Raw genomic sequence first — 17,490 nt, forward strand, 5'->3', positions numbered from 1 at the left:
TGCAGGGGTCATGGGTTTGATGCCTTATTGGGGAACCTTGCCCAGTGGGGCAAAGAAATTTTAGTGGTTCTTTGTCACAGAATAAATTCCTGACTGTATTATTATTATTTACTCATTCAGCTGTACCAGGTCTTAATCGTGGCATGCTGGCTCTAGTTCCCTGACCAGGGGTGGAACCTGAGCCCCCTGAACTAGGAACTCAGCATCTTAACCACTGGACCCACCAGGGAAGTCCCAAAGTCCTGGCTTTAAACGTGGACTTCAGGTTGGTGGCCTGGCTCCTGCTTTTCCCAACCTCATCAACACAAAGTCCACATCATACAGAAACACACAGGCACACTCGATCTCTATATTCTGCTCAACCTCCAGTGTGCATACCCCGCTATGCCACACAGCCCAGATGCATAATGTCGTGTTATGTATTGCTGCTGCTGCTGGTGCTAAGTCGCTTCAGGCAAGTCGATTCAAATCAGTCGATTTTCCAGGCAAGAGTGCTGGAGTGGGTTGCCATGTATGTGTTATACATTATGCTACTCATAGCATATATATATACACATATTTACATGTATATATATAACAGCAGAGGTTTGTGGAAGAACAAGGGAAGTTAGCTGAATGGAGCTACATGGCAAAAATCCTAGCCATAAAGTATTCAACCCCAACCTCAAGCTGCCTTATAACTGTAGATCATTAGTATATGAAGGGGCAGTTAGAGGTCTTCCATTCCAGAAAGGCCCAGAGAGGGATAGCAGTGCCCATGGGGTCACACAGCCTTATCTGCACATCAAAGCCAGATATTCTGCAGAAACAATATTTTGTAGACTTTTCATGAGACATCAAGTTCCTCTACTGAACCTCAACAGGAGAAATGACTGGTTGGATTTTCCCTCCGCCAACTGAGCAGGCATGAGCTGAGCACCCAGTTTAAAGGGGTCCTGGCTGATCTCTGTGATGACTGAGGCAGCACCGTCTTTTCTGACCAGGGATTCTGTCCTGTCCTGGGGCTGTAGGTGTGCGCTGGAAAGACAAGGGCAGATTCTCTGCTGTTTCTCAGAAGGGGAGCCTACTAGTACAGAATCCAGAAAGAATCTCTTGCCATGGACTGAGGCTTGGCCATCTATGGTGTTACCTTTATGAACTGGGATTCTGTTCTCTGCCTGGGCACCAGAGGAGGGACGTCTTTGGTAGTTCAGGAAGTAAAGGGGCACTTTAGAACTTTAGGACTGTTATAATCATAACACACATGAGGAAGTGAGAACTAAGTGTGAAGTTCATCAGATTGTAACAAAGCCAACAAAAATAGTCAAATGAATAAAGCTGTGTTGAAAATCCTTCAATGGAAGGTTGGGGAGTACATGGGAGCCTGCTAGTGTGAAGGTTAAGTCCTCTTATTTCTGTTGCCCAGGTGAGACCCAGAGAGGTGAGAAATTACACCGAAATCACCAAGCTTCAGAGGCCCAGGTGCTTCAAGAATACCTCTCCTCCCCATTGCTTCCTCCACGGGGCCTGGCAATCCCTGACAGCCGAGGCCGTCCCCCTGAGACCCCCTCACAGTGCTGGCCCCATGCTCTTCCCTGAGGCTGCCTAACCCCTGATTTCCCTTAACACTCACTATCTTTCAGACTGAGGCCCTTAGAAGCTGTGTGACCCTGCGCAAGTGGCTTGACCTCTGAAGGGACTTCCTCTCATAGTGTTGTCGAACCCAAGTTCATGCACCTGGAGCACAGTGAAACCAAACAAACCAAAGTGTCAGAGTTTGAGCAGAGAAAGGTTTATTGCAGGACTGAGCATGGAGAACAGGGCAGGTAATGCTCAAAAGGACTCAAAATCCCTAACGGGTTTCAGGGAAGCATTAAAAAAAAAGTTATTTATTTGTCTGTATTGCATCTTAGTTACGGTATGCAAGGTCTTCCATGTGTCATGTAGGATCTTTCCTCTCTAGTTGTGACACACGGGTTGTAGAGTACAGGTTCAGTAGCTACAGCATTCTGGTTTAGTTGCTCCATAGCATGTGGGATCTTAATTCCCCAACCAGGGATCAAACCCATGTCCCCTGCATTGCAAGGCAGAGTCTTAACCATTGGATCACCAGTGAAGTCCCTTTGGGGAAGCATTCTTAAAGACCAGGTGAGGGAGAGCAGTTGCAGGGTGTGTGATCAGCTTGTGCACAGTTCTCTGACTGGCTGATGGTGAGGTAACAGGATGGTGTCACAGGGGTCAACAACATTAATCCTCAGGCTCCAGGAGGTCTGGGGGTTACACACTCACGGTCACCTAACGTTAACTTCTTCTATTTGGTGGGTTTTAGCATCTGTAAAACAACTCAGGAAATTTGCATCAGATACTGTTATCTAGATACTTCAGGAAGGAACATAAGATTCTGTGACTGCCATATGGCCCATTTATTTTTTAAGTTCTTACCAGTTTCTTCTGACTCGGTACCCAATTTTTGTCACTACATGTTCACCCTTTCAGTCAATAATTCTTGAGTCAGGTTTTTGTGGCTCAGGAGAGACTTAGGAGACGAACTTTTCTACAAAGATGAAGCAGGCAGAGGAGGTGGGGAGGGTCCGTCCCAGGAAGGAACCACCAGATCCTGTTCAGTTACAACAGAACGGAAATATTTGCCACTAAGGATGACAATGGCTACCATTTTTTGAGCAAGCTCTGACTGCCAGGTTCTCTGATGAGGATTTAACACGCAAGACTTCACTTAAGCCTTACAATAGCTCTATCACATGCGTCTATTATTCTTTCCATTTTACCCACCAGGAAACCAAGGCTCAGAAATGTAAAGCTGGAGGTCCTGCAGCCAGTTCTTGTTGGCGCAGGATTTGAAATGAGGTCATATTCCAGGTTCAAGGTCTGCTAGTGCTGCCTCTGGTAAGGTTTCTCTAAGAAGCCACTTGCCTCCTAGAAGGACTGGCAAAGGGTTGCTGCTGCTGCGGCTGCTAAGTCGTTTCAGTCGTGTCTGACCCTGTGCGACCCCATAGACGGCAGCCCACCAGGCTCCCCCGTCCCTGGGATTCTCCAGGCAAGAACACTGGAGTGGGTTGCCATTTCCTTCTCCAATGCATGAAAGTGAAAAGTGAAAGTGAAGTCGCTACTAAATATATTTTAAAGTAAATACTGTTAAAAGTCCCTCATCCCCTATAAAACTCTCCCCACCCCAAGCAGGATGGATGAAATGGTCAGAGAATACAGAAAAACGGCTACACCAATAAGAAGAAAGTTTACCATCCTAGTTATTAAAGAAATACAAATTAAAATTACAACCGTGTATTGCTTTTCATTTCAGATTGGAAAAGACAAGAAGAAGAAAAAGAAGAAGGATGGTTACATGAAAAGCTTGGGGCATAATTTCTTTAATTTACTTCTAACTTCTTGTTATCACGTCCAGAAGATGGACTTAACAGGTGTTAAGCTGTTTATTATAACAAGCAATAAATCCTTTTATGATAATTGGAAGACAAGTCAAGTGCAAAACAGGAAGGGGCCCAAAGGGAAGGCAGAAGGGACCCCGCTGTGCTGGCGGCTCTGGCCCAGAGGCCGGCTCCGCTCCCTTCTTGGAGCTCGGCAGGAGGTCCGGCCGGTGGGTGCGCCCAAGGATGCGGGGAGCACTGTGGGGACCACAAGTCCCAGGCGCCCGCGCGCGCGCCTCGCCCGGACCACGTGACCGCGCAGCCCCGGTCGCGATCGCGGCGGCTGTCCGGGCTCGGAGCCCCAGTCCCGAGCGAGCAGACGCGGCCACGGCGCCCGGCCGCCCAGCACGCTCACCATGGCGGTGAGTCCGGGCGCCTCCTGGAGGAGCGGACGCGGGGTGGGCGCTGGGACCCTGGAGCAGGCGACCCCGGGCATCCCGCGGTGCCCGCCGCCCCCGGCGGTGAAGGGGGTGTGCTGGCAGCTGTGTCAACATCGGGAACAGGAGAGCTGGCCGGGGCTTTGGGGTTTTTTATTTGTTCCTCCGGCTGGGAGTTAGTCCAGCTTGACTAGCAGTCACTACGCGCTGGTGTGGCGCGGATGAGGGTCGGGGTGCGCTGGGTGAAGACAGCGGGGCGGGGGCTCCCCCTGCTCTGGGCGCGGTGACTTGGGGGAGATTGCGGGGAGACGCCCATGAGGAGGGAATTCTCGGAGCGTTTCAGCCGGCGGCTGGGCGCGCGTACACACACCCCCGGGGCGGTTCCCTGCCTTCGCAAGTTCGTGATCTGATTCTTTCGGAGAAAAAACAAAGAAACAGACCTTGCCACTTTCCATCCTCTTACACTTGGGTTAGAAATAGCATTTCAGATAAACTAGTTTTCTTGGTAGAGTTCACCTGAGCTGGAGAGAATTGACAGCTTGCAAACTCTTCGGTCTACGAATAAATCATGTACACAGTTTTCTTCCTCCAGGAAGAATGTCATAGAATTGAAGATTCAGGAAGCCAACGCAGGTCTTTTAGTCAAACGCACCCACCCAACTCCCGACGGCCCTCTAAAAGGGGAAACAGATGGGAAGGGTTTATATGAAAAGTTCCCCAGCCGGGCAGTGATAGGACTGGGACCTTAATCTGCCCCTGAACTCTTTGGCTTATAAATGAGGGCACTTGTTGTTGTTTAGTTGCTATGTAGTGTCGAACTCTTTTGCGAGGCAATGGACGGTAGTTTTCCAGGTTCCTCTGTCCTTGGGATTCTCAAAGTGTGAGTAACTCCAAATGAGAAAATAAAGAACCAAGTCCCGTGATTGCTGTCATTTTCCCCGTAGCCCCTCCCCACAGGGTGGGGCCCTGAACCAGACACAGATAATTTAGCTACTGGAGGCCCTGGTTTATCCAAAGCTGTGAAACTGGAGAGGCTCGCCCCTTGAGTGTCTGACCACAGGGCTCTTTGACTGAAAACTGCAGCTCCAAGTCAGGGTGTGCTGATTTGAATCTTTTTCACGGGTGAAAAAGCGAGAGAGGTGAGTCTTTGTCCCTCCCTCGGGCCCCTCACTCCCCAGTGGGGTGGACGCTCTGTAAGGACACTTGTGGCTTGGAAAACCTGCACTGTCCATCTTCCCTGACTGCTTCCTGCTTCAGAAGACGTCCTAGCCACCTGCCTCCCTGGCTGGGTTAGGTGTCTTCCAGGCATCTTCTGTCCCCAGTACCCCCAGCCTCCACAGGCCTCCCCCTTGCTGAATACATAAACCTCTTTGTACTATTTGTTCACTCCCTCTCCTCTAACAAACAGTTGCTCCTTGGGGGTCAAGGACTTGCCTCATTTGTCTCCAGCCCCTGCACCCCTGGCACAGCTCTCAGGGGTGTTCTGATCTACTGCGAAAACTGTTTGGGGTCCCCAAGATAGCTGACCCAAGCCTAAGGATGACAGAAGGAACCCAGTTATGAAACCTCTCTGATTAATTAGCCACAGGGGATATTCCAGTCATGCCAGCTGCTTTATCAAATGAACTTGGAGTGGGGGTCAAGGTGTCACACCTCACTCCCCCTGCAGAGATGGTGCTGTAGGCTTCTGAAATTCCATGAGTGCAATTCCAGTGTAAATGCAGTTTCACAGGATTACCTGTACCTATTTGTTCTTGCATATCAATTTTTTGTGAACATTTTGCCTCCTCTTTTTGAAATCGTGACATAGGGTGTCTCTGGGTAGTAGGACTCAAAATAATTTTTTACTTTCTTTTTGGTACTGTTTCAGCTTTTTCCATTAAGCAAGTATCACTTTCATATTTGGGACATAAAAAGCTATTTTAAAATTATTCAACATAATTTTTAAAAGACTGTCTAGGTTTCAGTTTTCATCTTACGAGGTTTTGGACAAATCCTTTCCCCTTTTGGAACTCCTTTTACCCATCTGCAAATGAGAAGTGGTTAGAAAGGGACTAGAATTGGACCAGATCAATGTTTTTCACATTGAATTTCAGCAGAGCTCAGACCTCTCTCCCCTCTTCACCAAAAGCCCTGTGTTTTATATCGTGGAGTTACAAGGAAGATTTTATTTGTCAGTGTTCTGTGGGGAAAAAAGGTGAAAAACAGGTGACTAAAAATTCTCTGAGAAAATGTTCTGGAGATATAATAGCATGGTGACTAGTTAATACAGAACTGTAGATTTGAAGGTTGCTAAGAGTAGATCTTTAAAGTTCTTATCACGAGAAAGAAACATTGTCATGATGGATGTTAACTAGACTTCTTGTGGTGACCATTTTGCAATATACAAAATGGAATCCTGTTGTACACCTGAAACAAATACATTATTTGTCAATTACGTCTCAATTTAAAAAACTTTCTGAGGACACTTGTCACTCTGGCATTTGAAGATTCTAATGTTTGGCCATTGTCTTTGAAGGCGAAGTCTTCCACCAACTGATCCCAACTCAGCCAGGATCTGCTTAGCTATGGTTGGGCACTGACAGTGCTTCTGCTGGTTGAGGTCTTACCTGGTGACAAGAGTGTGAACTGATTGATTTCTCTGGCTTTAATCTTGCCAATCATTAAGCTTGATGCAGGCATTTAGAATCCCACTCAGTTCCCATCTTCTCCTCTTCTCTTGGTCACTGAGAGGCAGCATAGATGGTTGGGGCTTTGGCATCTAACTAGACTCAGGTTTGAATCCCAGTTCTGCCAACTTATTACTACTAGCTTTGTGACCTTCAGCAAATTACTTTTCAGAGCCCAGTTCCCTGTTTTCTTTCTTATACAATGGACCTAATTGGCCCTGCCACATAGAAGATTGTGGTGAAGTGAGATATTATACGCAAAGCTCTTGATGCCACCCAGAACACAGGGTGGACCAGCTGCTCTTTGAGAAGAGCCTTCAGACAGATGCTGCGTGCTCTTCGCTTCTACCTTCATTCTTTCTGTAAGACTGAGCTTGTCAAGGGCAGACACATTAACCTCTCTCCATAATGCTGGGCACGGGATTAGGCTCAGCAACTGTTCAGTGAATTTTGGGTGAACAGGTGTGCAGTACACACTGAAGACAGCTGACCCTGGGCTCATCCATGATACGCACTGCTGGAACAGAATGGCTGGGGCCCTGGGGGTAAGAAGAGGCAGTCAGTCCTCAGCCTAGCATGTCCTCATTGCCTTTCAAGGGCACAAAGGAGTCATCTCTGCATGACTGAGAGCACTGTGACTGGTTGGCCCAGTGAGGACAGGCACCCCCAAGCACCTTACTTCTACCGGGAACTGTGCTGTGCTCAGTCGCTCAGTCATGTCTAACTCTTTGCATCCCTATGGACTGTAGCCTGCCAGGCTCCTCTGTGGGGATTCTCCAAGCAGGAATACTGGAGTGGGTTGCCATACCTTCTTCCAGGGGATCTTCCCAACCCAGGGATCAAACCCAGGCCTCCCGCATTGCAGGCAGATTCTTTACCATCTGAGTCACCAGGGAGGCCCCTACCTGCAACAGGCCAGCTCAATTCTAGCTCTACTGCTCACCCACTGTGGGACCCTGGGCAATTCCCTGCCCTGTCTGGCTTCAGTTGGCTCTGATGGCTTCTAATGGCCTTTGCAGCACTTAAATCCAGTGACTTTGTTTTCCTGGGCCTTTAGAAGAGGTTTCTGGAGAGCAATCGGGAACATGATTTCCACTGCCCTAAGCCCCCTCTGATGCGGTCCCTTCTCTTTCAGATGCATTTCATCTTCTCAGATGAGGCAGTGCTTCTCTTTGATTTCTGGAGCGTCCACAGTCCCACAGGTAAGAACTGGGAAGCCCAGACTTGTAGATTGAGTACCTCCAGGCAGTGGGAACCCAGGTTCTCATTATTGTTGTGCTCTGTGAACGTTTTCGGGAGCCTGACTCTTCTTGCATAAATATTGAGTGCTAACTTTGCATTTGTAATTCCATTTGGAATCTCTGCCCTTCAGACTGCAAAGAGCTCTTTGTGAGGCCGAGAGAGAGGCACGAGGGTGCAGCTTCCCCCAGTACAGGGAAGGAACGGACACCCAGAGAGGGGCAAAGACTTGTCCAGGGACACATAGTGTGCATCAGAGCCAGAACTAGATCAGGTCCTCTTGTTGCCTCCTAGCACCTCCTTCATACAGGGGTTCACTGTCTAGTGTCAGCCCAGAGTAGCTGCTGCAGCCTTTGACCTCAAATGAGACATAAATTTGAAAGAGACGAGTATTCCTTTGACTTGAAAAGGCAGAGTCAGACACTAAATCATGATGGAGTTGTGTTTCCACTTAAGTACTTACATGTTAAAAATAGACTGCTGAGACCAGAGCTTTCACCCCAGGGATCCAGTTGTCTCTGTGAAGAGTCCACGTCTCCCATCTGCCCATTTTCTCTGATCCTTCTATCTCTCTCCAGCTCTTTATACTTTCTCCCCCTATATGTGTTAGACCTGACTCATACTTGTTTTCTTCAGGCTTTCACCATTTTTAATTTCTGAGCTTATAATCTCTGCTGGCAACCTATGGATGGAAATTGCTGTGATCACAATGTACCTACCTACAACCTGGGGAATAGACTGTGAAGGCACTGTAACATAACAGACAGAACAAAGAAACGGAGCAGGAGCCTCGTTTCCTAGTTGAGTAGCTCTGTTTAGTTACCAAGTCTGTTATTACCTCTGTTAACAGAAATAATACATGTTTCTCAAAAAGTTACTTTGAAATAGGACATGTGATTTTGTTAACTCTAGCTTGGTAGGCAGATTGTAAAATAAAAGTGGTAAGAGGACTGTTCTTAGATCAGCAATGATAGTGGCAAAGATTATGAACAATCCAATTCTATAGAGCTCAGGTCCATTTAAAACAATGCCACTTAATGGCAGAAGACAACAAAATTCTGTAGAGCAACTATCCTTCAATTAAAAAATAATTTAAATAAATAAAAGTAAAACAATTTAAAAATTGCTGTGTTTTGGATATGTCAATTCTTAGTTCTTAATTTATTCATTCAATAAATTGTGTTGAGTACCATGAAAAAATGAATAAAAATGGACTGGAAGAAGCCCAAACGCCCATCACTACAGGTATTAATCAAAATTGATGCTGATTGTTAGCTAGGACCTCAGCAGGGGTTGTTGGCTGAAGTCCTCGTGGCAGGGTGGCTGGGTTCCCAGAGTGAGTGTCCCAAGAGAAAAAGGTAGGGGAAAAAAGGGAGAAAGCGAGAACAAGGTAAAGAAAAAAAAAAAAAAGCCTAGTTTTCAAGACCTAGCTTTGGAAGTCAGAGAGCATCGTTTCCACCGTTACTGGCTGAGGCAGTCCCAGAGGTCTTCTGGGACTAAAGGGGAGGGAACACAGATGCCACCCCTTGATGGCAGGAATGCTGCCACTGTAAGAAGAGCATGTGGGGTGGGATAGAGCGAGGCGGCCATCTCTGGAGAATCTAATCTTTCACAGACGTTATGAAGCCACAGAAATAAGGTGGACCTCTGTAAACTAAAGGGAACCCATGCACCGTGTTCAGAGGACGCAGTGCTGCCTGCTGGGGTGCAGCTGGGGCGGTGGGCCGTTGGGCATGCTCCCCACCACCGCCCCCCACCCACCCCAGGCTTTGCCAGGTGGCTTTTCCTGCTGAGCTCAAAGCCACACTCCTGCAGGCCACTTCTACCAACAATGGGCTGGAAGGGGAAAGAGACAGGAGTTCTGAGCCCAGCAAGAGTGGGGAAGAAGATGCGAGGGGAAGGGAGGAGGAATGGATTCAGAGGGAGGGTGGGGGGAGGTGCCCTTCCCCACTTGTGCCAAGTCCCCAGCAAAGCTGCCAGAAGGGGAGCAGTGTTTGCCCGGCTGGGCTCTGTAACTCAGTCTCCTTTGACAGGCATGGCCCTTTCCGTGTTGGTCATCCTGCTTCTGGCTGTGTTGTATGAAAGCATCAAGGTTGGCAAAGCCAGGCTGCTCTACCAGGCCCTGATGAACCTGTCCATCCCCACAAGCCAGCAGCTTATTGAAGCGGCAGACCAGGATTCTTCAAGCTCAGACTCCCTGCCTGTCAGCAGAAGCCCTCTCAGGTAACAGAAGTGGGGTGGGGGGCAACGGGCAGAGTGCTCACACTCACCTTGAGAGGTAGGCTGGACCCGCAGGACACTTAGCCCCACTTCATCCAAGGGAACTGAGGCCCAGGGACGGACCAGAACTTGCCCAAGCGCTTCCAGTTAGTTAGCGGTGCTGCGGACTACAGCCAGGTGTTCTGATACCCAGGCTGGGGCTCTCTGAGCAGCCACGTGGGAGGCTCCAATCTTCCTGACTCCGGTGCAAGCCTCAGTCCAGCAAGGGTGTCCATTCAGCCCACCCCAAACCACAGCAGGTTTTCTTAGGTCACTAAGGCTTCCAAACCCAAGATGGTACCTGCAGCTCTTCCTATATAAATGATAAAAAAAATTTGTGGTTAGCAGTGTACCAGCTTGGTAGAGGGCAACCTCTTGCTCCTTCCTTCCCTCCCCATTCTGATAGCCACTGGGGATCCCCATTCTGTCCTCTCTGCAGCACTGGCTGTGTTAACTGTGTCTGTCTGCTCCTTAGGCGGGGGCCTCGAACAGTCACAAACCCACTGCAAGGGAGGTGTTTTCATATGGGTCTTACTAATATATGTTTTACTGCTGAGGACATTTCAGTTCAGAGAGGTTAAGACGCTTATGCTGAGCCACAGTTAGCACATGGCAGAGCTAGAAATTGATGTTACCAGGGTCCATGCTCTTTCCATTGTAATACTTCCTTTCACAGCTCACAATTGATTCGGGGGGGGGGGGGGGAAGTCTGCCTTACTGATGATTTTGTGTAATCCTTTGTCAGATGTGGTTGATCACACATTTTCCCTTTTTGCCCTGGATACTGGGAAACTCAGAGCTCAGTGTGGTGGAGAAATGATTATCCCAAACTCCTTGTACAAGTCCCTCTTCCCTTCTCTATCACTGGTTTCTGACATGTCTCCTTAAAAATAAATCTCCTGGGTTAAGCATACGGATTATAAAGAAGCTAGTCCTATACCTCGGTTGCTCTTTCCACTCCCTGACACCAACTCCTAGCTTCCAGCTCGCGGCCGGCATTAACTGGGCGTTCCTGTTCATCTAGGTGGTTTCTGTGTCACTTCGGCCAGTCTCTGCTCCATGTCGCTCAGGTGGTCGTTGGCTACTTCGTGATGCTGGCGGTCATGTCCTATAACACCTGGATTTTCTTCGGCGTGGTCCTGGGCTCAGGTGTGGGCTACTACCTGGCCTACCCACTTCTCAGCATGACTTAGCTGGTTGAGGGTGAGGGCTCTGGGGGCTGGAAGGACCTGGGGCGCCTCGTTCCAGACCTTGAACTGCCCGCCCCACGTCTCCTGTTTTTTCAGCTGGCTGTTCTCAAGGCATTGCCAGCTCATGGAAACTTTCAGCTGAAGCCAGCGCTTGCTCCCTGGAGTTCTGAGGCCATTGCTGCTCCTCAGCCAGGCTGCAGAGGGCCCTGGCGAAGTCTTTCTGTGCCTTTAAGAAGGCTGCTGTGACAGGAGGTGGGATGGAGACCAGCACCTGGGGGCAGATTTCATAACCATGGCAGCATTTGCTAGGACCCCTTTCCCTCTCTTGGTGGGAGAGTAAGTGACAGCTGACTAAAGGCAAAGAAGCAGGATCGTTACCAGGGCTGTGACCTACCCTCCGAATACAGTGAGCTCCTCCCATGGGATGGCACTGCGTGGGAAGGTGACAGTTAAATAGCTTTAGGTGTCGGGGCGGGGAGCTCTTCATGGCCTTAATCTTATCCTGATCCTCCCCCTAATGCAAAACCAAGAATTCACTGAGTAATATTCAATACTGATGTTTTCTATTTATTACTTACTGCTCACCCATAGTGATCTGGTGGGGAAACATGATTCGTTCCAATAGTGAGTAAGCCACAGGGCGTGTCAACTGAAGATGTAATAAGCCATCAAGCCAAAGCCTTACATTAGTAGAGTTAGGTGGGGGCTCTACACATATTGAACCTTTTCGCTTTAAAGAAAAGGAAAAAATAGACCCAGGGAGAGAAAATCACTGCTGTCTACTGTAATGTCTACATTCAAGTACCTCATGGGCGAGAGGAAAGATGGTCTGAAGCTTTGAGAATTAAAAACGAAATTATTTTAATAAATATATATTTTTAAATAGTCTGTGACTGTCTTCTGTTTCTCCTCATTCAAACAGCAAGCTCACGGAACCCTGAGAGCAACTGCGGGAGCTGAGTAGGGCTGCCCAAGGCCTGAGTCTGTCTGTCTCCCATGAAGACAACTCTGTGCTCCACAAACCCAGCCCCAAAAGGCTGTTCCCTCAGCAGACACCCTCAGTGCCAGCCTACTCAACAAGCCACTCTTCTGTTCAAGTAACAAATAATGATTAGAAAAAGAACTGTCACATGGACTCTAAACACCCATGTCAGCACCATTATTAGCACCTTCTCTCCCTGAGGGCAGAAGCAAAAACATACCAAAGCCACTTTTTAAAAGTTACAATAAGAGCTCAAACAGAAAGTATAGGACGTGACGCCTTCAGTACTGATCCGTGTGTTCTCCCCACAAGAAGCACGGAGCTGGAAAGCTGCTCAGTGTCACAACAGGTGTTAAGATTTGCTGTCTTGGAGTTGGACGGTCAGGCATCCACTTCTCTGTCCAGCTAAGGCCCCTCCCCTGCCCTGAGGCACTGCTGAGATCATCTCCATAGGTGATCAGCAGCCTCTTTTGTTTGATGGTCTCTTTAAATACAGTTGAGGCTTTCACAGCATGGAGGACTTTTTAAAAAGTCTACTGTCTGGAGAAATGGATTATATGGCCAGGTTAAGTAGGCATTTCAACGGTCCTCAGAGTCAAGCCACAAAAGGTGGTATTTTCTCTACTCGAATTTTTGTTTTTAACAAACACCTATATAATACTTATTATGTGCCAGGCAGGCAGTGTTCTAAGCACTTTACAGTATTAACTCACTTAATTCCCACAAAAGTATTTCTGCCCTTGTCTTGCAGGTGAGGAAGCTAAGGCAGCTAAATACAGTCACCCAGCTAATAAGTGGGCAGGCTCCCTGGCATGAGGGTTGTGGCTGAGGCAGTAACTGGCTTCGGCCACACGGCACCCAGTGGAACAAGGGTGTGAATGCAGACAGTGGAGACTGAAAAGTCTATGCTGTGTGTATTTCACCCTAACACGACGGAAATTCTGTTTCAGGGGACCTGGGGTGGGGCCCAGGAGCCTGTATTTCTGACATACAACACTGCCCTCCTCCCTCAACCCAGGACAAATGCTGCTGGGCTGGCCAAGAGCCCTGGCTTCAGAATCCCACGGCCAGGATCTGCATCCCCGTTCTGTCGCTTCCTAGCTATGCAAGGTTGGACGGGTGACTTTACCTCTCTAAGCCTCAATCTCCTCTATAAAAGGAGGATAAATATCTTCTGTGAGGGCCGCTGGAGATGAGACAGTCTGGGTAAAGTGCCCCACAACAGCGCCTACTTGTTAAACAACAGAGTTTAGTAAATGGTAGTTCTTAGGCCTCCCAGGCCCACAGATGGAAGACAGGCTCAAAGCTATCATCAAAAAGGATACGTCTGATTGGCAGGTGAGATGGAGTGGAATCTGGGTTCCTATCTTATAAACATTTAAAATCAGGGAACATTTTTATTAAAGTTATTCTACTTTTAAAAGACTGCTTACATGGTCTTTGGAAAACGCTGAAATAAGTAAAATGACCGTGAATATTTTCTCACTACTGTTCCCTGCATTAGTCCTGGGCCTGAAATCAGAGGAAATGGAAGCTGCTCTTCAAGTGAAGACTCGGTCTCTCAGGTGCCATCCACGATGGATGGCGACACAGGGACCCTCCCCATCTTCTCTGCCGGGCTCCCTAGGGATGGCGACACAGGGACCCTCCCCACCTTCTCTGCCTGGCTCCCTAGGGTGTAGGACCTGCAGGAGTCAGTGGGCGACGGGACTGGTCCTAACCCTGAGCCCTGAGCCCGAAAGCACAGTGGGACAGTGATCGGAAAGCCTAACAGTTCCAGGGTTAAGTACAAAGGAAGCGTGTCACAGTGCTTTCACACATGTTAACCAACCTAGATCTGTTACAGCCCCTACCCTCACATTCCCAGAGGGCACAGACTGCTCTTGGAACCAGATTCGATTTCACCCCAAAAGCTTGAGTCAGGTTTCATTGCAGACATTTATTTTTGTTCTGTTAATTTCAAATATTCATTGACCTCTTATATCAGATTTAAGGCAGAGAAAAGATATACGTCCCAGGACTGCAGGCAAGGCTGTTAACTGGGTTTAGATGGGGTACTTTACCCTCTACCAGCTCTACCAGGGAGACCTCACCACAGGGGACAGTACTGGCGCTGGGACACAGTTGAGCACTGGGAGGCAGGTCAGTCTGGGAGTTCAGAGAATAAAAAGCTTGGGAGAGGGCACGACTTTCACAGGGACTCGCTGGAGGGGAGCCCCCCAGCCCTTTCTCCATGGGGGACTCTGAGGCAGGACCAGGGCGGGCTGCTGCCAACCCCAGTGTTCTGAAGACAGGGTCCCACGCTGCTTCACCAGGTCAGGCGGGGGCTCGGAGGTGGGCCAGCTCAGGCATCTGAACTACTGTCCTCAGTGTGCTCACCTTCACCTCACCCTGTGGCTTGTCTAAAGCCAGCGCTGGCTGTGCAAAATCACGCCTAGGGAAGGGTTGGTAGAGAAACCTTTGCACCGGTTTCCTGGGTCTTCATCCCAGCCAGTCAATGTCATCATCATCGTCATCATCTCCAAAAAGGGGTGTTGGGGGCGGGCGTCCCTTCATGCTCTGACAAGACAGGAAAGAGTAGTCAGTCCTCACTTGTCCCTGCACCAGATGGACTTCCCGCCTGTGCAAGATGAAGTGACCAGCATCTTTCCTGGCTCCAGGCTGGAAAGGAGACTGCTGGTGAGGGTTTAACTGAAGGGATGAACCCTGAGGCCAGCAAACCCCAGGCTTCCGGAAAAGCTGAGACAAGCAGTCAGAGAAGGGAGGCAATCTTTCAATACGGAGACAAGAAGACCAACTTCGTTTGGCTCGTTTTGTCATTTATTTGAGAAACACATGTATTGATTGGACAGGTTTTCTCGCATGTGGTAACTTACACATTTTGTGTGGGAAAAGGAAGGGGGAGCAGGATAAGGAAACAGAGAAGCAGAGCCGCCCTCAGGGCAGAAAACACAGGAAGAAGGAAGCTGGGAAGAGTACAGTCACATTTGAAAAAACGCTGTTGTGGCCTGAGGTAGCCTGCCTGGCTCTGGACGTGGGCCCACCATTTGAGAGAGAGTTGAATTTAAAGTCTTGGCCGCCCTACCAAGTGGAGAATCCCAAGATGAGGAAAACCCAGGAATGTAGGCTCATATCCCTGGTATCACTGGCACCTCCCTCCCTCCCTCCCATCAGGCAGGAGGATAAGGGGGATTAACGAGCCAGAGGAAACTCTCCCCACTTTTCGTGACTTGAGCCTCTGGCCTTTTCCCTCTAGATTGGCAGGGACAATCCTATGGGTTGCTGGGACTGACGCTAGAGACAGGCACTCCCGAGTGTTCTCTACTAAGTAAGGTACCTTCTGCTCTGGTGAACTACTCTGGCCCGGGATTGGACGTCCCAGGGCCAGCCAAAGGAAGGCGGTGTGATGTGGTCAGAGGTCCCTGGGCTAATTCCATCTCCACCCCCAACTAACAGACCTCGAACCTCTCCCTGGGCATCAGTTAAGTGATCTCGAAACTCTGATGGTATGCGATCTTAAAATGTGGCTCACTGCTTCTGTTTTGTTCCAGCTGAGGTTCTGGTGTGCATGTACCACTATAGAACCTTGGATCAGCCATTTAATGTTCCAGAGCCGTGGCCTTCTTTCTACAAAATGGAATAAAAGTGCCTACATTTCACTGAACTGGCAGAAGATTAAATGTCTATAGTTTTCAGAGTACCCAAAAAACAGACATTAACTTGATGATATTAGTATTAACACCAATAATGTTCTGCTAAAGTCAGAAAACTCCATCCATATATAGGACAGTCACTTGAGATACTCCATTGGCTTTTTGTTCATATTCAGAACTCTCAAATGAAAATGTAATTCTTGGGAAGAAAGGCCAATAGAGGAACCAGTGCGCTTTCCCGGGGAACATAGGCAAGAGAGAAGGGTTCTGGTCCATAGGAGCTGGATCCCAGCTCTGCCACAGCCGTTTTCCCAAGGTCTTGGAAAAAGGCAGAATCCATTTTGGTGGATACAAAAGGGGAGAAAATCTGCCCCCATTCACCTCATATTTCTGTTCCTGGGATGGACTGAGCCTGACTCTGATCTGTGTTCTCCACCCACATTTTACGCTAGTGAAATTATCACAACAGTCAAACGTCCTAGACAGAGCCAAGAATGCTTGTAACTTAGCACAACGGGGACCACGAATGTGAGAAACGGGGTTCTGATCCAGGCTTAATCAGCAGATCACCTTTCTGGCCTTAACTCTGGAGCTCTGTAAAGTGGGGCTGCCCTATCAGCGTTGTTGCTGTTGTTTTACTCACTAAGTTGTGTCTGACTCTTTGAGACCCCACTGACTGTGGCCTGCCGGGGATTTCCCAGGCAAAATTACTGGAGTGGGTTGCCATTTCCCACTCCAGGGGAATCTTCCCAACCCAGGGACCGAACCCGTGTACCCTGTGTCTCCTGTACTGGCAGGTGGATTCTTTGTCACTGAGCCACCAGGGAAGCCCTACACTATCAGTACTTAACCCATTCTCTGCCCAGGGATATTGTGATAACAAAACAAGGCAGCAGGTTGGAAAGCAGGCTGATGAAGCAGAAAATGCTTAGAAACAGGTGGTCTGAGTAGGAGCCTGGGGTTTGAGTCCTAGCTATACCATTAACTCACTCTGTGGCTTTAGGTAAATCATCCTTCTGAACCTCAGTCTGTCTATGAATACAGATGCTAGACAAGAAGATCTTCAAAGTCCCTTCCAATTCTAAAATAAAACACCTTAGCCGAGTTGAGGTCCGGAAACCTGAGGCTTTAGCATTCTAATATGGGACTAAGCAGCCCAACTTTCTTCAAGTAGAAATTACTGCTGCATGAGTGGAGACTGTGATCCTTTTTCAAGAATAGAGTGGTATCTGCCCATCCCCACCAGGCTTACAGAGCCGCTCCCTCCCAGCCCCAAGCCTGCTCGCGCAGGGCCCTGAACACAGAGCCCAGGGGGTGGGCCACCAGCAGACCCCCTTCCTCTTCTCACAGCCAGCGGGGAGGGGCCCCCAGGGGGCGGCGTGAGGACTTGGCAGGGCCTGGGAGTTCCTTACCACTTCGTCTTCATCCTCCTCCTCAGCCTGTGCTTTGGGCTTCGGAATTTTCAGAGATGCCCCTTTAAACAGTTCATCCTCTTCATCCTCAGAGAGGCTGAAAGAAAAATTAGGAAAATCAAGTCATAGGAAAATGTTCCTGCCCCAGGCCACAGTGCCCACAGGCTCTGGGCTAAATATCCAACAGCTGCAGTGACTGCCCAGGAATCCCCCCACTTCTCCACACTCACCCCCAGCACTCTTGACTCCCTCCATAACCTACAGCCACAGCAATCTTTTAAAGCCAG

The 17,490-nt window shown here is 48.8% G+C and overlaps 2 protein-coding genes across 6 annotated transcripts in view; one reads left to right on the forward strand and one right to left on the reverse strand.

The window, feature by feature from the left end:
- The first annotated feature begins 3,674 nt into the window (after window positions 1–3,674).
- SLC31A2 (solute carrier family 31 member 2) lies at window positions 3,675–12,044 on the forward strand. 2 transcript variants are annotated; one of them, XM_061426557.1, is made up of 4 exons: window positions 3,675–3,784; window positions 7,604–7,670; window positions 9,741–9,930; window positions 10,991–12,044. In XM_061426557.1, exons 1-4 carry the CDS (start codon window positions 3,779–3,781, stop codon window positions 11,157–11,159), a joined length of 432 nt encoding a protein of 143 aa, XP_061282541.1. In that variant the 5' UTR covers window positions 3,675–3,778; the 3' UTR covers window positions 11,160–12,044. The 2 variants fall into 2 exon arrangements, with proteins under 2 accessions (XP_061282541.1, XP_061282542.1); XM_061426558.1 differs by lacking the exon at window positions 3,675–3,784 and adding an exon at window positions 4,119–4,938.
- A 2,013-nt stretch (window positions 12,045–14,057) lies between these two features.
- Window positions 14,058–17,490, reverse strand: part of FKBP15 (FKBP prolyl isomerase family member 15) — a 57,208-nt gene continuing 53,775 nt past the window's right edge. For all 4 annotated transcript variants that reach the window (XM_061426532.1, XM_061426531.1, XM_061426530.1 and 1 more), the window contains 2 exons: window positions 17,204–17,300; window positions 14,058–14,697 (listed from right to left, as the gene is read on the reverse strand). In XM_061426532.1, the coding sequence (XP_061282516.1) occupies window positions 14,620–14,697; window positions 17,204–17,300 (175 nt within the window). In that variant the 3' untranslated portion in view covers window positions 14,058–14,619. The remainder of the gene's footprint in view (window positions 14,698–17,203; window positions 17,301–17,490) is intronic.

This window comes from Bos javanicus, chromosome 8 (assembly GCF_032452875.1).
Source record: "Bos javanicus breed banteng chromosome 8, ARS-OSU_banteng_1.0, whole genome shotgun sequence".
In the NCBI taxonomy this organism is placed as follows: domain Eukaryota; kingdom Metazoa; phylum Chordata; class Mammalia; order Artiodactyla; family Bovidae; genus Bos; species Bos javanicus.

Coding starts and splice junctions, on each gene's coding strand:
- SLC31A2 (XM_061426557.1), top strand. Junction 7,671..9,740: donor GAGCGTCCACAGTCCCACAG/GTAAGAACTGGG, acceptor CTCCTTTGACAG/GCATGGCCCTTTCCGTGTTG. Junction 9,931..10,990: donor GTCAGCAGAAGCCCTCTCAG/GTAACAGAAGTG, acceptor CTGTTCATCTAG/GTGGTTTCTGTGTCACTTCG.